The sequence below is a fragment of the Petromyzon marinus genome, chromosome 50 (genome assembly GCF_048934315.1).
Source record: "Petromyzon marinus isolate PM22_M1 ecotype Great Lakes invasive population chromosome 50, UKy_Petmar_22M1.pri1.0, whole genome shotgun sequence".
NCBI classification, from domain to species: Eukaryota; Metazoa; Chordata; class Hyperoartia; order Petromyzontiformes; family Petromyzontidae; genus Petromyzon; species Petromyzon marinus.
Genome location: NC_133716.1, coordinates 4,901,905 through 4,925,560, shown reverse-complemented (window position 1 = coordinate 4,925,560; position 23,656 = coordinate 4,901,905). Strand labels below are relative to the sequence as shown.

The window sequence follows — 23,656 nt, the reverse complement described above, 5'->3', positions numbered from 1 at the left end:
TTGACGTCAATGCTCGCCCCCACAGTATTGGCCAAGGCGGGCTGCCGGATTCTGGAACCTTCCGTGCCGCCACCACCCGGCGGAAACCTCCGCCTGTCTGCGCTGATCGTTTGGTGACTCGCGGTATCTCTCTCTCTCTCTCTCCCGCCGTCTCTCCCCTCGCCGCAGTTCGTCGTGGAGATGGCGGGCGCCAGCGCGGCCGGCCTCTACACGTTCTTCTTCCACAACTGCGACAACGGCAAGCGCGATGCGCGCTTCGCCCCCTTCACCATGGAGGTGCAGCACCACCCCCCGTTCCCGTCCCCCCCATCCCCCCCCGGGCCTTCGCAGGTGCTGCTCGCTAACAGCACTTGCTCCGACAGTCTGTTCAGAATATATGGGGGTGGGGGGATTTTTTGTCTTGGTGGTGATGTCACCGCCCGTGGTCGGGACGCCTTGGGCCCCGGGGGGGGACCTCTTAAGAAGACACGGAGTGGGGGGGGGGCCCTCAAGGAGACACGCAGTGTCTGTTCTCTGCGTGCGGCGATGATAAGATTAGGAGCTAGACGCCAACGTCAACTGCTGGCCATCTCCTTGCCTGCCCCATGGTTATACAGATCGAAATGGTGGAGTTCAACCTGGACAGCTACCTCTCTGTCGGAGAAATCCCGCTGCCTCGCCTCTACGTCGGCATGGCGGTCATCTTCTTCATCTCCGGCGTCGTCTGGGTGTCCGTCCTGCGGCGCCACAGGTGGGGACGGCGGGCTGTCCGGCGGCGGTGCGCGTGCGCAGACGCCACGTGACGACCAGCTCACGAAACGTGATTTGGGATTGCGTCGTCAGTACGACCAGGCTAAGTCGTGGGGGTTTTGTTTTTGCATTGTCTCTCTACGGAACTGGATAATTGACGTGCAGCGCTTTGGGATGCAATTGCATCGATGACGCTATATGAAATGAAATTATTATTATTATGAACTTGGGAGATCCCGGAGGAAACCCATGCTGAACAGGGGGGAAGGATATATAAACTCCACACACAAGACGTGCAGCGCTTTGGGATGCAATTGCATGAATGACGCTATATGAAATGAAATTATTATTATGAACTTGGGAGATCCCGGAGGAAACCCATGCAGAACAGGGGGGAAGGATATACAAACTCCACACACAAGACGAAGATTTCCTACCTCCTGTATAGCATTATGAGACCGTTGGGGCAAGTGCTGTTAGTGAGCAGCACCTATCAAGGCCGGCACCGCACATGGGGCGGTAGGTGGCTAGCACCACGTCCGGCCGTCGTTGTCGCCACTCGGGAGATGTTTACACACCCCACCGGGTACTCATTTGAGGCTGAGTCGACCTAGGGGAGACACAGGACTGGTTCAGATAATCGTCACCGGTGTTGGTGGCCGTGATGCTACACTCCCACTCCCCACTGTCACTCGCACGCTGCAGAACAGGAGGGAGGGGGGGGAATCTACAAATTCCACACGGAAAGTCGCCGGAGTCGGGAATCGAACCCAGGCCCCTTCTCTGACGTGAGGCAGGAGCGGCACCACCACCACCACCACCCCCACCACCACCAACCCCACCACCACCACCACCCCCACCACCACCCCCACCACCACCACCCTGTCGTCCGAGTGAATGTTTTGTGTTCCTTGCAGGGCCAACGTGTTCAAGATCCACTGGCTGATGACAACGCTCGTCTTTACAAAAGCCCTGTCGCTCCTCTTCCACGCAGTGAGTGGCATCATCATTTTATTAAACGCTCTTTTTTTTCTTGAGCAGTAGCAATCGTACACCGGTGTTGAATTGAAGTAGCAGAAAATAATGTTCACTTTATTTGGCATAAAGTGAACGTTATTTGTGCTGTGATGTACGCATTGTTTTCATAGAAATCGAGCTGTCTGTGAATGAATGGAATTAATCACGTGTTACTCATTTCTCTCTACTCATTCGCTGTGTCCTAAGTTAATGTATGAAAAAAGAACATAGCCATCAAGGACGTGTGAATGTTTATCCTGGTCATGAGTACAATAGTTTATCTTGGAAGTGCGAAATAACATTTTTTCCGTCGTACACATTTTACCCGGATCGAATATTATTATTTTTTGCATCTCATAAACGGCGCTTAAACTTTGAGAAGCGAACCGTAAACTTGACAATGGTCGTCCTCGATGGGGTTCGACGAATTGTAACGGCGTCCTGTCGCTCGCCTTTCAGATCGACTACCACTTCATCTCCACCCAAGGACGTCCCATCGAGGGCTGGGCCGTGGTCTACTACATCACGCACTTGTGAGTACAGTGTACAGCTGGCCTGCCTGTCGCAAACACCGGCGTTGTCCACTGTAGCCGGCCCGCCCGCCCGCCCCCCTGCTTATCCCAATCCATCTCTGGCCACATCATGTCTTGTCTTGGGGCTCCGCTGTGGCGATGTGATGTTACCTCCCCCGCCCACTACGCAGGAAGTCGCAGGCTCAATCCCTGCCCCCTGACGATACCTGTTGTATATCTGGAGTCCCCGTGTTTTCGCTCTCCCTGTGGTGGTCGCGTGGATTGTTCTCCGGGTTCCTCAGGTTGTTCCCCTCCACGTTTACAAATACGCGCTTACATCATTTGGCTGTCACTATAAATCATTCTCACGTGTGATGATGATGAAATTGGCCACTCCGATGGGCTATCAACGCGTTGTGGCCAGGTCGCCTGTGAACAAAGAACTCTTAGCTCAGTGGGCTTTACGCACGCCGTCCTGTCTAACCGTGTGCCCGGTTGCTCGTGCCAACGACAACCACAACGCAGGCTCAAGGGGGCCCTGCTGTTCATCACGATCGTGCTGGTGGGCACTGGCTGGACCTTCATCAAGCACATCCTCTCTGACAAGGACAAGAAGCTCTTCATGGTCGTCATTCCTCTACAGGTAACCACGTGTGCTGCCTGCCCCCCACCCCGTCGTCTGGAGCTCCCTCCCGTCCCTCGCCCCCCCCCCTCCGCCCCCCTTATAGTCTGGAACTCCCTCCCCACACCTCACTTTCCCAGCAATCTGTTTTGTTTAATTTCTCCACCGAGTTTTGATTTCCCGCCCACGGCCACCGGCAACACCGGTGACGATTATCTGAAACGGTCCTGGGCCCTCCTCTTTGTCGACACCGCATTATGTGGGTACCTGCTGCGGTGTGCAGTGAACATTTGCTGGTGGGAGAGACAAAGGCGGCTGGGCGCCGTGTTGGCCACCCACCCCCGTCGTGTGCCGTGTGGGCCTTCACAGGTGCTACTCGCTAACAGCACTTGCTCCCGACGCTCTGTTAAGGCTACATGGTGGGGGGGGGGGTGGTCGGGAATCTTTGTCTGAATAGGTGCTCGCAAACGTGGCGTACATCGTGCTGGAGTCGTCGGAGCAGGGCTCCAGCGACTACGGGCTGTGGAAGGAGCTGCTGTTCCTCGTTGATCTGCTCTGCTGCGGGGCCATCCTCTTCCCCGTCATCTGGTGACAGCGCAACATGCCATGCGCCACGCACGCGCCACTCGCCACGCACACGCCATGCGCGCCACGCACACGCCACGCCACGCGCACAAACACCACACGCGCGCACACACGGGCGACGGTGACAGCCACGCCACACATGGCAGCCTCTAATCGTCCGGCGCTGTGGAGGCGGCGAGGGTTGGTGGAGCACACAATTTATGTCGTGGAAACTACTTCTTTCCTGTGGGCGGTCAGGGAGGTGTGCCGTACCATGGCTCGCCAGGGGAAAGAAGTGCAACGAAAATGTGGGCTTCCAACTTGCGCCTTCTACGTGGGATAGTGTTTTCCCCTTGCATGCGTGGGTTTTTTCTGGGTGCTCCTTTCCACAACGCACTCGCCTACCTCTCCCCGCTCATTCCACTCTACTCCCCTCCATGCACTCTCCTACCTCTCCCCTCTCATCTCACTCTACTCCCCTCCACGCACTCTCCTACCTTTCTCCTCTCGCTCTGTTCCCCTCCGTGCACTCTCTGCTCGAGATATCCAGGGCCTTCTGTTGAAGCCCCTATTGGTTTGTTGTGACTGATGCTGATGATGTAAAACGTCCTCAACTCTAACTCTCTTAACCCCTGCTCTTCTCACAGGTCCATCCGACACCTGCAGGAGTCCTCCAACACCGACGGGAAGGGTGAGTGGCTCACGCAAATATAAAAAAAGACAAAGCTTTTCCCCCCTTGTAGCATTCAACAGGCTGTAGGGGCAAGTGCCGTTTGCGAGCGCCTATGAAGGCCGGCTCGCCACAGCCTGACGTTTGAAAAATGGTTCGCAGTTTGGTGGAATTCATAAAACACGGGCGTGTATTTTGACATTACCCAATATCGTGTGAATGCTTTTGCCCGGCAGGATACGAAGGAGGGGCAAAAGTTTGTGCCGTTCATTATGCGCAGGAAGTAGTTTTTTTGGAAGGACGTTCATTTTTTTAATCTGTCCTCGCAAAATGTGCGGAAAGTTCTGTCGTCGAATCAAACGGGTGGATTGCAAACCCAGCGTTACCGTGCTAATCGCACCTCCGATTTAGCACGGGTTAGCTACGTAAGGTGCGAAAGAAGTTTAACTTACGTTACGCGGCTGGGGCAGTAGCACATCTTCCGTATTGACTGTTGAGGTGTGCTCATGTTTCACCTGTTTGTGTGCAGCGGCCATAAGTCTTGAAAAACTGAAACTCTTCCGGCATTATTACGTTCTGGTAAGTCTCTTTTACCTCTACCTGGCTTTCACGACCAATGCTTTTTTTACTTATACAGTCATACCTCGGTGTATACGACCGTAGAATTTGGTACACGTCGTGTTTTGACGAGAAAAAAATGTCTTGGAATACGACTACTTGCTTGGGATACGAGGCGCTTGCTAGAACTTGTCTTGGTCGGGATGAGTCACCGCGTCCCCGCGTAGACCCCGTTCACGACTGAAACAAATCGCCGCTCCTCAGTCTGCCTGTACAGTAGATCTTGTTCGGTGCACAACCCTTGCTAGAACTCTGTGAATTTTCACTTGTTTTTATTTTAATGTATGTATGCATTTTAATAATAAGTAGTGTCTACATTATCTTATACAACCCCATGAATGTATAATATGCCATATGAAATATAATTTCTTATACTCTGGAACGGATTATTTCCTTTCCCTTTATTGCTTATGGAAAAAATGTGTTTGGTATTCACGTCATTTTCGGGATAAATCCTACCCCTTCTGGAACGAATTAACGACGTATACCGAGGTACCGCTGTAATTAGTTTATTTTGGGTTAGATCACTGTGTGTAGGTATAATGTAAACCGTTTTTATTATTATTACTATTACTATAACTCTCCAACGCCCGACAGTCAGGCCAATCGCATCAAGTCGTCGTCGTCGCCGACGTGGGCGAATGTGCAGATTGGTTTGGTTTTGCGTGCAAAATTGGAGGAATTTTATTTTGGCTATTTTCGCACAAGACGTTTCGCTGGAGATACAATCTCAGCTCTCGCTGTATCGCTAGACGTCTGTGCCGGCTTGCATTCCACGGAGGCAAAGATCCCCCGTATAGCCTTAAGACTGTTGAGGCAAGTGCTGTCAGCGAGCACCTATGAAGGCCGGCACGGCGCACGAGGGGGTGGGTGGTCAGCACCACGCCCGACCGCATTTGTCTCCCTAGTGGCGATGTTTACACACCGCACCAGGTACTCATTTGAGGTTGAGTCGACCTAGGGGAGGCCCGGGACCGGTTCAAATAATCTTCACTGATGTTGGCTGTGAGCGGGAATCGAACTCGGGTCGCCGGGTTCATAGCGCAGCGCGCTCAACCACTGCACCGCCGCTCCACACACACGCAAACATTGAGTCTGCAAAGGCTAGGCAGCACGCGGTAATTGACAATCATTCGTCTATTCCAGCATCCGGTTGATGATACGTGCCTGGTCGATGATGGTGGGCATATAAGTATTCCACTAATCTCTTCCAAATCGCAAGTTCAGAAAAATTAGCAGGGCTTCGAGCAGGACACGTCACGACTTGGACGGTGGTGGGAGGGGGGGGGGGAGGTTGGTGATGTACTGTATGTTTGCTGAACTTCTTTCGCACCGTACGCAGCCAACCGTGCTCATCGGAGGTGCGGGGGAAGGGCAACAAACTTAACACAAAAAGCAGTTCTAAAGAAATTAGTTTTGAATCTAGATTTAAAAGTACACACAGCTCCAGTGGGGGCCGGTGGTCGAGTTTAACGACAAGAGCCGCAGCCGAAAAGGGACGGACGGCCACGCACTGCGAGAGACGGAGCGGTGAGATCGCCTCGCGCTCGGGTGGATCGTCGCACCGCAAGACCGTGCGAGAGACGGCAGAGGCTTGGCGAGGCCTTCGCCCTCCAGCGGTGAATTTCTCGCGGCTGGCGATGCCTTCGAGTGTTGGCGGTAGTAAGCTCGCCCTCTCGTAGCAACAAGCTATGTTCCTGGCCGAGGCGCTTTCAAGTTAGACGCGCACGACAATAAACTGCTTTTGCACGCATGCCGGTTGTGAACCACGTGAAGAATAATGCTTCTGTGTGTGTGCGTTCTCTCACCTCGCCTTGCGCTGCTGTCCTCTCCAGATCATCTGCTACATTTATTTCACGCGCATCATCGCCATCATGGTCAAGATCACCATCCCATTCCAGTGGCAGTGGCTCTACCAGGTGAGATGGATTTGCTTGGAATGTGTCGTTCCGCCAACGTCCGACTCGCCCCGTAACGTTCTCGAGCTCGCTTGACGTCCCCGATGATGATCGGGTTTTTCGTTTTGTGCAAAGCGGCGTCGTCGTTGGTGCAGATTGCGTGCCTCACGGTCGCGGAGGAACCACAGGTGAGCTGGCAAGGCAGTGGTTGCCCAAGCTCTGCAGTCCTCTGTATATCAAGATGTGTTCAGCCAATTAATGAGCCTTTAATGCACGTGGGAGGAAACCGGAGCAGCCGCAGTAGACCCACACGTGCGAGGGGGAAACACAGACGGAACAGGTGATATTAGTCGGCAACTTTGCTGTTACCGCCTTCTCCTGGCAGAGCCACGGTACGGCTCCTTGACGCCCATCCACGGCAAATGGAGTTTCTCACAACGTCTGTGCGGCGAATCCGGTTTCCTCCCACGTGTTAACACTTTTTCATTGGCCGATAACACCTTGGTATGTAGAGAGGACCGCAAAGCTTGGGCGATTGTTGGCTCCAGCTCACCGCTTGGACGCCTTCCTGCTTGTCCGTGGTTGCTCACGCCTCTTGATTGTAAACTAAACGTGAAACTAAACTCTTTGATTTTACCGGGTAGGGCCCACGGAGCTGTGGAGCTCTTTTTCAGAAGTGACCTGGCCACAAATGAGACCTCAACGGGAGTGGCTCATCGTGCGGAGATTTATAGCAGCGGCCAAATACTCCAAACACGCGACATTGATTCTAAATGCGGAGGGGAAAAACTGGAGGGTCCGTGGAAAATTACACGCGACCACGGGGAGAGAGACACGCAAACTAAAAAAATACAGGCATCGGGATCGCGATCGAACCCACGACCTCCTGTATACCAGGCGAGGTAGTTAACATCTCCTCGCCACCGTCGCACCCCTACATCATAGTGATCGACACAAGCGCTGCGGATGTGCGTGGATCCGTCGAGATCCTCCGAGTTGAAACACGGCAAAAACGAGACCAAGAAACAAAACCACGATCCGATTCTGAAAACCCAAATCGCAACCGCACACGCTGCCGATTCGTCGGATCGCATGTTGGGGGAAGGGGGGTGATTTTTACCGACGACATCTTCGCCCTCATCTTCCAGCTGATGGAGGAGGCCGCCACGCTGGTGTTCTTCGTGGTGACCGGGTACCGGTTCCGCCCGGCATCGGACAACCCCTACCTCCGCCTGCCCACGGACGAGGACTCTGACAGTGATGAAGTGTACGTGCCGCGCCCCTCTTTCGTTCCTGTCTTGTCCTGTTTTACATTTATGTAGAGAGCGCCTTAGCTCAAGGTGCTCTCCATAACAGAGTTTTTTTTTGGGTTAGATCGCGTAATTATGAACATATATAATGTAAACATATTTATGCGATCTATCCCGAAATACCTATATTATGGAAGAACAGAGTGATTTGGATGGTAGGGGGCGTGCACCGGTCCGAGGAATGAGTCACCGCAACAGAAGGCACACGTGATCATGAAAAGGGCTATCTGTGGACATTGTTGAGTCTCTGGGCAGTGCGGAGTCTTAGTGCTGCAGTGTTGACTTTACGGGTGGCAGTGCGGAGCCTATGGGCAGTGTTGAGTCAATGGGCTTGCCGTGTTGAGTCTATGGGTGGCAGTGTTGAGTCTATGGTGCATCATTGAGTTTATGGGCAGTGCTGAGTCTATGGTGCAGTGCTGAGTCTGTGGTGCAGTGCTGAGTCTGTGGTGCAGTGCTGAGTCTGTGGTGCAGTGCTGAGTCTGTGGTGCAGTGCTGAGTCTGTGGTGCAGTGCTGAGTCTATGGTGCAGTGCTGAGTCTATGGTGCAGTGCTGAGTCTATGGTGCAGTGCTGAGTCTATGGTGCAGTGCTGAGTCTATGGTGCAGTGCTGAGTCTATGGTGCAGTGCTGGGTCTATGGGCAGTGCTGAGTCTATGGTGCAGTGCTGAGTCTGTGGGCAGTGCTGAGTCTATGGTGCAGTGCTGAGCCTATGATGCAGTGCTGGATCTATGGGCAGTGTTGAGTCTATGGTGCAGTGCTGAGTCTATGGGCAGTGCTGAGTCTATGGTGCAGTGCTGAGTCTATGATGCAGTGCTGAGTCTATGGTGCAGTGCTGAGTCTATGGTGCAGTGCTGAGTCTGTGGTGCAGTGCTGAGTCTGGTGCAGTGCTGAGTCTGTGGTGCAGTGCTGAGTCTATGGTGCAGTGCTGAGTCTATGGTGCAGTGCTGAGTCTATGGTGCAGTGCTGAGTCTATGGTGCAGTGCTGAGTCTATGGTGCAGTGCTGAGTCTGTGGTGCAGTGCTGAGTCTGTGGTGCAGTGCTGAGTCTATGGTGCAGTGCTGAGTCTATGGTGCAGTGCTGAGTCTATGGTGCAGTGCTGAGTCTATGGTGCAGTGCTGAGTCTATGGTGCAGTGCTGAGTCTATGGGCAGTGCTGAGTCTATGGTGCAGTGCTGGGTCTATGGGCAGTGCTGAGTCTATGGTGCAGTGCTGAGTCTATGGGCAGTGCTGAGTCTATGGTGCAGTACTGGATCTATGGGCAGTGTTGAGTCTATGATGCAGTGCTGGATCTATGGGCAGTGTTGAGTCTATGGTGCAGTGCTGAGTCTATGGGCAGTGCTGAGTCTATGGTGCAGTGCTGAGTCTATGGGCAGTGCTGAGTTTATGGTGCAGTGCTGAGTCTATGGTGCAGTGCTGAGTCTATGGTGCAGTGCTGAGTCTATGATGCAGTGCTGGATCTATGGGCAGTGTTGAGTCTATGGTGCAGTGCTGAGTCTATGGGCAGTGCTGAATCTATGGTGCAGTGCTGAGTCTATGATGCAGTGCTGGATCTATGGGCAGTGTTGAGTCTATGGTGCAGTGCTGAGTCTATGGGCAGTGCTGAGTCTATGGTGCAGTGTCGAGTCTATGGGCAGTGCTGAGTCTATGGGCAGTGTTGAGTCTATGGTGCAGTGCTGAGTCTATGATGCAGTGCTGAGTCTAGCAGTGCTGAGTCTATGGGCAGTGCTGAGTCTATGGTGCAGTGCTGAGTCTATGGGCAGTGCTGAGTCTATGGGGCAGTGCTGAGTCTATGGGCAGTGCTGAGTCTATGGTGCAGTGCTGAGTCTATGGGCAGTGCTGAGTCTATGGGCAGTGCTGAGTCTATGGGCAGTGCTGAGTCTATGGTGCAGTGCTGAGTCTATGGTGCAGTGCTGAGTCTATGGTGCAGTGCTGAGTCTATGGTGCAGTGCTGAGTCTATGATGCAGTGCTGGATCTATGGGCAGTGTTGAGTCTATGGTGCAGTGCTGAGTCTATGGGCAGTGCTGAGTCTATGGTGCAGTGCTGAGTCTATGATGCAGTGCTGGATCTATGGGCAGTGTTGAGTCTATGGTGCAGTGCTGAGTCTATGGGCAGTGCTGAGTCTATGGTGCAGTGTCGAGTCTATGGGCAGTGCTGAGTCTATGGGCAGTGTTGAGTCTATGGTGCAGTGCTGAGTCTATGATGCAGTGCTGAGTCTAGCAGTGCTGAGTCTATGGGCAGTGCTGAGTCTATGGTGCAGTGCTGAGTCTATGGGCAGTGCTGAGTCTATGGTGCAGTGCTGAGTCTATGGTGCAGTGCTGAGTCTATGGGCAGTGCTGAGTCTATGGTGCAGTGCTGAGTCTATGGTGCAGTGCTGAGTCTATGGGCAGTGCTGAGTCTATGGGCAGTGCTGAGTCTATGCTGCAGTGCTGAGTCTATGGGCAGTGCTGAGTCTATGGGCAGTGCTGAGTCTATGGGCAGTGCTGAGTCTATGGGCAGTGCTGAGTCTATGCTGCAGTGCTGAGTCTATGGGCAGTGCTGAGTCTATGGGCAGTGCTGAGTCTATGGGCAGTGCTGAGTCTATGCTGCAGTGCTGAGTCTATGGGCAGTGCTGAGTCTATGGGCAGTGCTGGATCTATGGGCAGTCGGTGTTCTGCCCCCATTCAAATCCAGGCTCCAAGGCCTTTATTTTTCTTTCTCCTCCCTATGACTGATTACCTGTCTCTCTAGCACAGGGGTCGGCAACCCGCGTATTCGGAGCCGTATATGAGGCGGCCCTTTAAGGCCCTGCGGCCTGATCGTTATTGTTGAAGGACCACCGTCCCGTATTCACTTGCATTGCTGTTCTCAAAATGTTGAGGGTTTTTTTTACCGAATTAACTCCTGTCAACCCCTTATCAGTGCCCACCTTATTACAGACATTCAGACCTTATTCGTTACTCCGTGCCCTTAGAAATCTCATCCTGCAAAGTCCCCATCACAAGGGCGAAACACATGCGAGTAGACAAAAACATTTTTGTGCCCGTATTGAAACGGCTGTACCCCAAATGGACCTGAACAGAATTTCCCCGTACGAGAATACGGGGTAAACCGTATGGGTTGACAGGTATGCGAATTCGAAAAAAAAAAAAACGGCTGCCCGAGCACAAACATGCCCCCGCCGTTTCTCTCCGCAACCTTTTGAGGTCCACTGAATGTAAAGCGCTTCGCAGATTCGTGTAGCGTTGTTACTTTTATTGTTTTGCTTGCGATGAATTTCCGTGTGGTAAGTCGCTTTTGGTGAGCTATCATTTGTGGCCAGGTTGCTTCTGAAAAATTAGTTTATTGCTTGGGGTGGGCTTTGCCTGGTAGGATTGGGGATGGTTAAGTTAAATTTGATTGCTTTTTGGTGATTTGTTTGACTCTCCTGTAACCTTGGCACCACTGTCGTGTCTGTTGTAACGTTTGTTGTTGTGACGTATTGACCCCGTGCCCCTAACTGGGACATCTGTGAAAAGAGCTTTATAGCTCATCGGATTACTCCTACAGTATATATATATAAAAAAAAAATTATGATTCTGAATCGCTTCACCGATTCCGTTCTCGCTGTGCACCCCCCCCCCCTTTTGCTCCCCGCCGCCCACGCAGGCTGACGGAGACGGGCGCCGGCCACAACCTCACACGAGTGAACAAAGGCCATTCCGAAACGGGCGAGCAGCAGCGAGGAAGGAGGCCCATGGCGTGATTGTCGGGGGGGTGGGGGGGGTGGGGAGGGTGGGGGGGGGGTGGGGGGGGGATACGTCGTCACGGAGCGCCGTGGACCTTTACAGGAGTATTGTAGCGTCAGCGATATCATCATGACCGTCATCATTATCATCATGACCGTCATTGCCATCACCGCCATCTTCATCATCACCACCACCACCACCGCCCCGCCATCATCGTGGTTTTACAATTTTTACCCACCTCTTTCGTTCCCTTCAGCCCTCTGTCTCGCCATCCATGCCACGGTGTTGGCTTTGCCGTTCTCAGTATGAGGTGGTGCAGCGGTGGTGTGGCGGTGGTGCTGCGGCGGTAGAGGGGTGGGCCGTGATGTGAATCCCACGTTCACGGAATCCTCTACGCCAAGCGGCACGCTGCTTTTTAGACGGCGAAGGTAAATGGACCCTGCGGGGAGGAGTCTGGGCGGAAAAACCGGCAAGCGTCCCCTCGTGTCGCCGACGTACCGCCGCCGACGATGGTAGCCCGTCGCTCGCGCGCCGCCGTGCGCTCCGCGCCCTCCTGTGCTTCCCGTCACCGCCGCTACTCATCGCCCCGCCCCCCCCCAGCCCCACCTCCAGATCCCCGTTCCCTATCGCCCAGACGCGGCCGCTTCAGGAACGCGTCGGCGGGTGATGTAAGAGCGCAGCAGCGGCTGTCATCGCCGTCGCCGCGGCCTCTGACGAGTGCAGTGTCCCCTCGTTATCCGCGACGAGGGACAAGTTCCGGAGATGCTCGCGCAGAGCAAATGTCGCGGTTAACGGCATTGGCCTACGAATACCTATCTTTGTTATGAATTAGCGTCCGAGAAGTTCTCTCTCCCTCTATCGCACTCATCACTTTATCTCTCAACATTCACACTCATCACATTCACTCTCATCACATTCACTCCCATCACTTCCATTGCTCTCTCGATGCAGTAGTCGTGCAGAGTTCCCGAGGCGATTGGGGGATAGCCAACTTCGCGGATCGCCGAAGGTCGTGAATAACGAGGGAATGCCGTGCGGCGAGAGAGTACCGCTCCCTGGCCCCTCCGTGGAAAAAAATTACTGGCCTGGTGTTGGTCAGCTTTGTGGTCAGAGGACTGCGTGACATACGCATTCAATCGGTCTGATCACGTGGTCACGCACAAAGGGTGGGGGGTGAGGAGTGGTGGTGGTGGGGAGGGGGGGCTTTGGTATACGAGGTCCGGATCATTTTGCGGTGGGGTGTGTAGTCGAGTTCATAGTGACCTGCGTTGGCATGGATGGTCAACTGCTAGGGAAGGGGAAAGTGGTTGCCTACCCCTTCGGACTACAAGTGTATAGTGTGCTGTACAAAATATTTGTGAATGTAATTATAGTATTATAATGAAAAAGAATAAAATAAGTATAGATAACCGTCAGATGGTTTCTTTATTATATACGTAAAAAAACATACTCGTGTGATTATTTTAAATTTTGCTTTGAAATTGGTTCTGGGTCAGACAAAAAAAAAATCTCCCGTCGGAGCTGTCAGAGGCGAGAGTTCGTCCGCACGCAGACGACACAGGCGCGGGTGGTGGATGCTTTCATCCAGCAGTGGATCCACAGATTATAAATTATTATTAACTGCGTTTACTTACATTACATATTTACACACACCGAGCACGGCAACGGTGTAGTCAATTCGTCAGTATCAATCCTCAAGTTCAATATCGATCAAGCCCTCTTCACTGCGTCCGTGTTATAATCATTTATTTAACAAGTTATATACGGGTTCGTTACTTACAGTTTACTCAAACTTTGTGGGGTTAATCTTTAGCAAATAAAAAGACAAGAACTTAACTCAAACAAGATGGAGAAAGTAGTGGAGACCAAGCCATTTCGAGTTGAATGATAGCCTCCCTCCCTCCAGATCATCGTGACAAATCGCATCTCCGCTAAATATTCCAACCGTTGTGTACATCGTCTTGAGATGCAGTCGCGTGTAGACCGCTATGGAAATCCACGTTGGATTGTACAGACTCGCGGAGACAGCGTTGACTCGCCGCCACTGTTAAATAAATAAATACACACCGATCTCTCTGTACAACTGCTTGAGTTGCGACCCCACTTGTACACGGTATAATTCCGCGCGTTATTGTACCGCGGTGGGGCCTGTGAATCGTTTCGTGCCTCATGTTCACTCGCTCACTGCGGTGTTGCTGTGCATGCGACGTAGGCAGATGCAACTTGTTATTTGTAAGGACGGAGCCCTCTGTCTTTACATTGCTTCGGACAAACATTGAATGCGTGTTGTCACATCCCGCGCGCCGTGGCTACCGGCCATGGAGCTCCTTACCGGTGACGTACGTTGAACTTTCGCTTTGTACGTGGCCAACCGTGCTAATCGGAGGTCTGGGTGCGGGGAAGGGAGGGACAACAAACTAAACACAAAAAAGGTTACCGGCATCGCAAACCGACCGGTAGAATGCGGTCCCGCGCCCGCCCATGTCGCCCCTCTCCTCATCTCCCGTGTGTCGCCCGCTCCGCCGGGAGGCCCCGACATTGGCCTAGCTTCTACCCCCCGACGGAACAACGCCTGCGTACGAGACAGGAATGTTTCTGTCGCAAACGCGCGAGGGTACCCCGCCCCCCCCCCCTGCTTTGCTGCGCGCGATTCGCCGTTACGGACGTCGCGGTGCGAACACCCAAAGAGGAGGAGCAAATTCAATTTGATGCGAACGTTGAGGGAAGGTTTTCACAGACGCTGCTGGAGGGTTGTGACGATTCGCTGCCCTCCCCCCCCCCCCCCCCCCATCGAGGTCCCGTGCGCTCCGGATATCGTCGCGGGGACCTAATCCCAGAACCCTCGGATCCGGTTCACTCCGCTCTGTAAACCTTTGGATGGGAATCCGCAGCGATTGATGGTTGCAGTTTCTCTCTCGGCGATTGGCCGTCGAGTGCAATCGCCGCCGTTTTAAGGACGCGCAAATTGTACAGAGCGTTCACCGTTATCCACTGTCCGGGAGGGCTCCTACAAATGTGATCCGCTTGTCCGTTGTTGCTGATGGGGGAGTCGAGTTTATTCGTTTTAAGTCTTCGAAACGGCTCGCAAATCTGCGTCGTCGGATTTCGCAAAGCGCGCATGTCGACCTTGCTGCAGACGCCCCATGGCTTGAGCAAGACGGCGCGGATATATTACGGCAATCGGCGGCGGTGTTTAAATCCGCTTCCTAATTGAAAAATTTAACTTGCTACGGTTTTTCATCATGGTGTAAATGACCATCGTCAATTTTGCTTTAATCGTTCGACATGTGTTTCCATTGTGAATTCCATAAGCATAACTAAAGGTACCCCTTTAGGCCACAGTATATATTTTGGGCCAAAGCTTTGATGTGTACAGGTGTAAAAAAAAAAGTTAACGGTGTCGTTTGCAGTTTACAAACGCATCGCGATGACCCGCCACGCGTGCGCCCTGGCGTGCGGGACATCCCACACGTGTACAGGACATGTCCCTGTGTGTGGAACACGTCCTGTACATGCGTGAGGGACGTGTCCCGGCGTGCGGGACATCCCGGACGTGTCGGCGGCGGCGTGTGACTGGTCACGTGCAACTCGGCCTCTCTCCCCCCCTCCCCCGTCTTTCCTCCTGTCTCTCTGCCGATGCTTGTGCATGAATAAAGTAACCCTGCATTTGGGTGCGTGCCCCTTTCTCTACGGCCGTGTCACCGTTTTGACGGCAATTGTGATTTTTTTTGTTCATTGTGTAAAAATCGGGATTACGATCCACAGGGACACCGCAAACGATCCCACTTTTGTTCCGCTGCTCGCGGTTTAGATTCCCACGGTGCGCATGCGCGTCGCCACGCGGCTATCCGACGTCATAGGCGCGGCGCCCGACGCTTCACTCCACGTGCCGGGAGCCTCTTCGGTTTCCAGCAAGTAGTTTCCCGAAAATAGAGGCTCGCGGCACGTGGAGCGAAACGTCGGACGCCGTTTCCGAACAATGCGCGGTACGGCCAGAACACTCACCGCAGTGCTGCCCAACTCCGCGTTCCGCCCGCCGCCCGCGAGCGCAGCGCATTTGTTCCCAAGCGCGTTCGTTCCTCCACTGCATTCGGTTTGATTCGAATCTTTAATAGGTACCGCTCGCAGAGGAGTCGCTGCAACCAAAGGTTCTGATCTCAAAGCGATTCAATTCCAGCAGGAGGTGCTCGCCCATTACACCCTCCACGCGTCTCTTGTCGCTGGCGTTTGCAAGCTCTATGCACCACGGTTGCCCCCCCCCCCCCCGTTGCTATGGCAATCGTCGCCGGCAGTTGTCACCGACAACTTTGGATACTTGTTACAGAAATAAGTTTAGGATTTCTCTCAACTATTACATTTTCCGGCGGGCCACGTGACGTGTGTTTACGGCGTTCCCACGTGACGCACGACGTCACGCGCCCAGATGTTGTGACGCCGTGCCCACGTGACGCATGACGTCGTGCGTCCAGACGTTGTGACGTCGCGCGGCGGCGTGACTTTCGCGACGTCCGTACACGTGGCCACCGGTCTCTCGTGTCCAGCCGGTTTGCCTTGGCCAACTCGCTTTCATCCCCACTCATCTCGTCATTTTTTGTAAGGAACAACCCCTTCAGCAAGCCGCTGCAAGAGCCTTCTGGCCTGCCGGGCTACCAGTTAACTCCCCCCCCCCCCCCCGCATCTGGCATCGTGACACAGTTAAGTTTGTTGAAAAGTATGTTTGATGAAGAATGACTGGTACTAACGCAGCGCAAAACTTCGGAACGATCCTTTACGTTCAAACACGGTGTGGAACATATCACCAGCCCGTGGGTTGCCGTGTGATATCCCGAGGGTATCGAGAGAGTCATTTTATTATTTAAACATGTAGTGGTAGGCTTTCACGACCAATATTATTCATAATAAAGGGTGGGTGCGGGGGGGGGTCGCGTAAATACAGGTGCTTCAAAAAATGTTAACACCTGAGAATTTTGAAACCATACTATAAGAAATGTGCTGCCTCCGGGCTCTGGAGCCCACCTGGAGAAGATTCCAGGCACGTGTTGACAATGATGACGTTTTTACCATGGAAGTTGAAAAAGATGGCAAGCTACCTTTTTTGGATGTCCTTATAAAAAAGAGACGTGATGGTTCAATGAGCCACTGTCTACAGGAAAGCTACCCATACGGATGCTTACCTGAAACGGAATTCCCACCACCATCCATCCCAGAAGAATTCCCTCATCAAGACTCTGCACCATAGAGCCCAATGCATATCCGACCAAGAACACATAGCAAGTCAACTAAAGCACGTACACCACGCTCTTCAGGCTAATGGTTACTCCGACTACACAATCCGCAAAGCTATCACTCCAACCATGAAGAAGGATCCTCTTGAGGAGCCTTTCAAAACCATCACTTTACCCTACATTGCGGGGATCACAAAAAAATCTCCAAAATCTTGAATAAACACAAGATCCAGGTCCGATTCAACACATTGCGTAAAATCCGTGATCTGGTTCCGTCCGTAAAAGATGTGATTCCGGACATACAGTACCCTGGCGTCTACAAACTAAGTTGCCTCTGTGGTAGTAACATTGGAGAAACCAAACAACATGTCTCGGACCGCATCCGTGAACACAAAGCAGACCTAAAACACGGTAGGACCAACACCTCGGCCGTGGCAGATCACTTATAATTCAGTAGGCTCAAATGACATTGACTTCTCCAAGACAGAGGTTCTCTGCAAGCCATCTGGCTACCATGAGAGATTCGTTCATGAGGCTATCCACATATACGAACACAGAGACAATGTCAACTGAGAAAATGGATTCTGGCTTAGCAATCATTGGAAGGATTTGATCAACCATTTCGGGTCTTAATTGATTGTTCACGCTTACGGTAGCTTTCAGACCGCATCCATTATTTTCGTCTCGCCTTTTCCGAACATAGATGGACTCATATTCTTAGTTTTTTCGGTAAAGTCACGTTGAAGAGAAACAACAAAATATATATAAAACAATAAAAAATTCTCACGACGTTTCGACCATAACTCAAACGGTCATCATCAGGTGTGATGACCGTTTGAGTTATGGTCGAAACGTCGTGAGAATTTTTTATTGTTTTATATATATTTTGTTGTTTCTCTTCAACGTGACTTTACCGAAAAAACTAAGAATATGAATTACTGCAGTCACGAAAGCTTTAAATCAAAATAGATGGACTCGTCCATCTGAATTTCTGCCAAATCGCTCTCCGTGGTCCTAACGTTAAAAAAACGCCACTTTTTTTCATTTTTTCTTGCCGGGGTTTTCACACCTGATGATGATTGCTTGTGTAGCAGTCGAAACGTCGTGAGAATTTAATTGTTTTATATATTTTTATTTTATTGTTTCCTTCTACGTGACTTTACCGAAAGAACCAAGAAAATGAATCCCTGCAGTCACGAAAGCTTTAAATAAAAAATATAAACATTTTGCTATGTTAAATTTTGATTTAAAGCTTTCGTGACTGCAGTAATTCATATTCTTAGTTCTTTCGGTAAAGTCACGTTGAAGGGAAACAATAAAATAATAAAATATATATAAACAATAAAAATTCTCACGACGTTTCGACCATAACACAAACGGTCGTCATCAGGTGTGTCGGTTTGCATAAAATTATTTATTTTTAAACGGTGTATTTATTTATAAAAAAAAACGTTAGCGCCACGTGCAGCGATTTGGCAGTTTATTTAGATGGACTAGTCCATCTATCTTCTGAAAAGAGGAGGGGGGAGACGAAAAATTTAATATATGCTGTCTGAAAGCCACTGTAAGCGTGAACAATCAATTAAGACCTGAAATGGTTTATCAAATCTTTACAATGATTGCTAAGCCAGAATCCATCTTCTCGGTTGAAATTGTCTCTGTGCTTGTATATGTGGATAGCCTCATGAACGAATCTCTCATGGTAGCCAGATGGCTTACAAAGAACCTCTGTCTTGGAAAAGTCAATGTTATAAATAAATACACCGTTTAAAAATAAATAATTTTATGCAAACCGACACACCTGATGACGACCGTTTGTGTTATGGTCGAAACGTCGTGAGAAATTTTTATTGTTTTATATATATTTTATTATTTTATTGTTTCCCTTCAACATGACTTTACCGAAAGAACTAAGAATATTTTGTTATGTTATTATGTTACAGTGTATTGTCCATTCTTTTTCCATTAAAAACGATAGTCCCGTATAAGTGTTAACATTTCTTTTGAAGCATCCTGTATAAATGTGTCGTTGACCCACCACCACCCGACACAAAACGTGCCAGTTCGTTGCCAGCACACCGGTGTGTTGAAGTCGTAACTGATTGGCACTTTTTGTTTACGTGACAAACCCGACTGGTTTGGATATGTCGGGTGTTGGTGGCTTAACGACACATGCATTACTATGATGATGATGAGTCTACTTGTCTGTTCGGCGTGTGGGTGAAGTGTGAGATGAGGAAGTCCCACTCTGGTTTTGATTAACTCCCGTTTCTCCTCGCTGGTGGTTGTTTGACCTTGGGTTTGTAAGGCAATATCTTTATTTTTTTAATCATACTGTTCGATTAATATCGCACGTGGCGTTAGCTTCGTGAAGCAAGACAATTAATGGTTATGCGGGGGGTGGTGGGGTGGGGGGGGGAGGTTTAAAAACAAAGAAATCGTGTGGATTGTTATCAATTGTGCAAATGTGGGAAATTAAAACGCTTAACGGTGACATTGGGTGGGGCCCGTGATGTAGGTGAGGGCGGTGGCGCAGCGGTTAGCACTACGCTGCGCTACGAACCCAGCGGCCACCGGCACCAGGGACGATTATCTGAATCGGTCCTGGGGCCTCCCCTAGGTCGACTCGGCCTCAAATGAGTACCTGGTGCGGCGTGTAATCATCGCCACTGGGGAGACAAAGGCGGCCGGGCGTGGTCCTGTCCACCCACCCCATGGTGTGCCGTGCCGACCTCCATCGGTGCTGCTCGCGAACAGCGCTTGCCCCCCCGCCTGTGACGGCTACAGGGGTGGGATCTTTGCCTTTTGCTGTCCGCTGTGTAAACTGGGCCAGCTGAACCTTGGCTCGGATCCGAAATCACCAGGAAGGTTACGTGGCTATTGTGCTGTGCAGAGATGCAATAAAGTTTGGACGTCCCCGTGACAGCGGATGGGCGTGGATGGCAACTTTCCTATCTTTTCTACTTCGCTGCAACAACGACTTTGCATGCCATCGCTACTACAACGCTCTATCATAACAATAACAACGCGTCATTTATTGATGTATTTATATCATTGTTTTTGTTATGTTGAACAGGACCCAACCCCGTGGCTTTTAACCATAGCCCTCTTTCCCACCAGTATCTCGAATTCCGGCAGTACTTTACGAGCCTGGCTGCCAGATAAAGAGATTAGGACCAGTCGAGGCCAGTTCAGAGTTTCCGCTTCCTTAAATTGAGATCGCACTGTAATATTCCTCTGGAGAGTCCTGGGGGGGTGGCGGGGGGGGGGGGACTGACGAGCTGAAATAAATGACGAACTAACTGCACGGTCTGATGCTTCTGTTGGGAGGTGGGGAGACGGGATGATATTCCAATGCAGTCACCTGGTTTGCGGTGGCACCGGCGCTTGTTTAATATTTTTCCCATTTTTTTCATTTTTCATTTGGTTTGGCGCGCACTTTTACATCCCCTTTTAGTGGGGATCGGAGGGTCGAACGCCCCTTGCCTTGTACGCTTCGGTCCCCGGCTTGGGGCTGCATCGTGCTCTCGGGGGCTGTTAGCTTTGGCGAGCATCGTTGGGGGGGGGGGGGTACTCGTGAAAGTAATCAGAACAGTGACACCTCAGTGGCAAGCACTCCGGTTAACGCGGTAGATGCGTTCCTGGAGAGTGCTGTGTTCAGCGGAAAAATGATTTCCCCGCAAAATTATACACCGATCAAGTTTGGCGAGATGCGATGAACGCACCGCGCGTTGAGAAGTTGGGACAAAGTAACTGAGGGTACACTGCTGCGTTGCTGTATCACTCCGTGTGCTGTATCACTCCGTGTGCTGTATCACTCCGTGTGCTGTATCACTCCCGCTCCGCAGAGCAGCAAAAGAAAGTAGTTCGCTATCGAATGCTCAGAATAACTGCGTTATAATGGGGGGCGCGTGGCATGTTATAACGGGCGGTGCGTTATAACGGGCGGTGCGTTATAACGGGGGGCGCTTTATAACGAGGGACGCGTTATAACGGGGGTCACGTCCCGCGAATATTTTTCCCAAATGGTAAGAGTCGTGTTGTAAGGAAAAAAACGCACTGTGGTGTGAACACACCGCCGCGCGTTAAGGGAGGACTTGGCGTGTAATGAAACTGGTGATGCCTATAACCGTATCGCGATTGGGACCGACCCAGGCAGGGTTTTTATTCAGGGAATTGCAAACAAAAAAACTGCGTATTAATTTCACGCGTATGGTGGCGGAATTGCGTCAGCACGTGCAATTGGACAACGAAACGCTGTGCTTCACGGCAGTGTCGTGGTTGAATTCACGTTCGTTGATCAGATAAACAACACAATTTTACGCGACGCGAAGCTTTAATTATAAGCACGCCATACCAAACACTGCAACGTGTGTTGTGTTACACGCACGCGCACGCACAGAGACGTGAGTACTCAAGGTCATTGGAGCAGCCACATCGAGTGTGCAGGCTGTGTAACTGCCCACCGGTCCCTATGGGCTCTGGAGAGGCCCAGGGGCCAGGCTGTGATACATTGAAACAGCTGTGAGGGTGGAGGCACGGGTTGGTGTGCCCCCCATTTAATGTCATTCGTTGTGCAAGTGAATCGGGCCTGTACCTATGGCACGCTGGCAACCCACTGCTTTCCAGGCCCTTCGACGTGGCAGGTTCATTCCTCCATTCCATTGTTTGTTGTTGTTTGCGGCGGTGGTGCGTCTCACCATTCCTCTACGTTCACCACCACGGTGCGTGTTGATGTGCCCGCGCCTCGCGACTAAGTGCGCCCGTGTCTCGTTACTGTGGCTTCGTAGGTTCGCCGTATCGACAGCGACCCGCTGGGGTTAAGAGTTCAAAGGGCACATTCAGATGGAGGAGGATCTCCCTCCTCACCCCCCCCCCCCCATTTTTGGTTTTTAAGCACCAAGAACGTCGGGGTTACGTTGGTATGGAACTTGATTTGTTGTGTTTGTTTGTTCGGTTGTTTTGTTGCTTCGTTGAAGTTCTGAAAGTTGCCACTGTTGGCTTTCCGGACGCGCAATAAATAAAATATTTGCAACGCGGTCCGTAAGCGGTGTGTCTCTCGTTCCTCGCCGCTTCCCATTTCATAGCTGTCAAGCCATACGGTTTACCCCGTATTCTTGTACAGGGAAACTGAGTTTTCAGATCCATACCGCGTACAGCCGTTTCAATATGAGCAACAACAAAAAAGGTTGTCTGTGTTCTCCGTTGTGATGGGACTTTGTAGGATGAACGTTGCGATTTATAAGGGTGCACGGTGTCACCAATAAGGTCTGAGTTGGTCTGTAATAAGATGGGCAATGATAAGGGGTTGATAGGTATGGTAGTGAAACACTGGTACAGAGACATTGGTAGTGAGACACTGGTAGTGAGACACAGGTGATGAGACACTGGTACAGAGACACTCGGTAGTGCACACCTGTCAACCCAGACAGTTTAATCCGTATTGTTGTGCAGGTAAATTGAGCTTTGTCGGATGAACGTTGAGATTTATAAGGGGCACGGGGTGACCAATAAGGGTTGAATCGCTCTGTAATCATAAAGCAGGCACTGATAAGGGGTTGACAGGTATACAGTTTTGTTTTATATATTTTTGTTTGTCAACTCGCGTAGTGTTTGATGTAGTGTTTTATTTTATTTTTAAATAAAACACAGACTTTGTGGTTGTGTTCGTCTGGCCAACGAAAGCAGTAAAAATCCACTCAGTCACAAACTCCTGAGTCAAATGATCTGGCGATGCTGCTGCGTTGGCAGCGGTGCTTCATGCAGCGGGCAACAAAATTATCTCAGCTGTGGCCGAAAAAGGAGGGGGGGGGGGAATCGATAATAGTCGACGTTTTGGGTAATGGTCCTTTCACCTCTGTCTCGTCGCCGCTGCCACCGTGACCGACCGTTGTCTCAAACTCCCTGTAACTTGTCCAATAGTCGGCTGGCCTCTCTTATGTGCTGTGAAAGAAAGGGCAATTGCCAGAAACGTGGCTTGTTATATATTTTAAAGGCCATACAGTTGATGATCGATTATCCGGCTGTTTCCAAAATTATTCGGAGGTCCTGGGCCAATTTGGCGAAACCGCTCCAAATGCTGTAACCAGTCCGGCGATCGACACCTAGAGCGTGACAACAAAAAGTGGATACGCTTGATGTCAGTGATAAATATTATACGCAGTACATGATATACACTGCACACAACTTAATGAAAATGCTACACGTGTATACATCGCCCCATGCAGAGTCTTCGAGATTGGAGTGGTAAGTACGGTGCAGTAAAGCCATTTTTAAAAGTTAAAATGTTTAATTTTTTGTTTATGTATGCCAGTTTCACTAATTTCGCACCCGACCAGATACTCATTTTAGGCTGAGTCCACCTAGGGGAGGCCCAGTACCGGTTAAAATAATTGTCACCGGGTGTTGGCCGTGAGCAGGAATCAAACTCGGGTCGCCGGGTTCGTAGCGCAGCGCGCTAACCGCTACACCACCGCTCCCCACCAAAGACAAGCACAAACACAAGCGAAGGCATGCACACACAATCGTCAGCGTTCGCTGAGATAACAAAAAACCTACGCTTCGTCGGTTTGTTGCAATATTTTCCGTCGGCGATTTCGCGATTATTTTTTTTACGCCAGCAACAAGTGTTGGGCTCGTGTTCGCTGCCAGGTGGCGGGGCTCCCTGCTGAACAATGCCCTTTTGTGTGTGCGTCACGTGGCAAAATAATAACCACATGGCACGGCCCTGTAGGCGTAGATGGGCGGGCTCATTGTTTTCAACCACAACTCAAGTCCGGACGCGCTGTC

General features: G+C 51.2%; 1 protein-coding gene across 1 annotated transcript in view; it reads left to right on the top strand.

Annotated features, from left to right (window-relative positions):
* The window catches only part of LOC116953198 (protein GPR107-like), a 39,192-nt gene extending 17,285 nt beyond the window's left edge, over positions 1-21,907 (top strand). Inside the window, exons 7-17 of the mRNA XM_032973154.2 lie at positions 169-276; positions 597-730; positions 1,647-1,722; positions 2,206-2,279; positions 2,784-2,901; positions 3,338-3,468; positions 4,092-4,135; positions 4,644-4,693; positions 6,568-6,651; positions 7,779-7,897; positions 11,563-21,907. Coding sequence (XP_032829045.2) covers positions 169-276; positions 597-730; positions 1,647-1,722; positions 2,206-2,279; positions 2,784-2,901; positions 3,338-3,468; positions 4,092-4,135; positions 4,644-4,693; positions 6,568-6,651; positions 7,779-7,897; positions 11,563-11,659 — 1,035 coding nt within the window. The 3' untranslated portion in view covers positions 11,660-21,907. The remainder of the gene's footprint in view (positions 1-168; positions 277-596; positions 731-1,646; positions 1,723-2,205; positions 2,280-2,783; positions 2,902-3,337; positions 3,469-4,091; positions 4,136-4,643; positions 4,694-6,567; positions 6,652-7,778; positions 7,898-11,562) is intronic.
* The last annotated feature ends 1,749 nt before the right edge of the window (positions 21,908-23,656 follow it).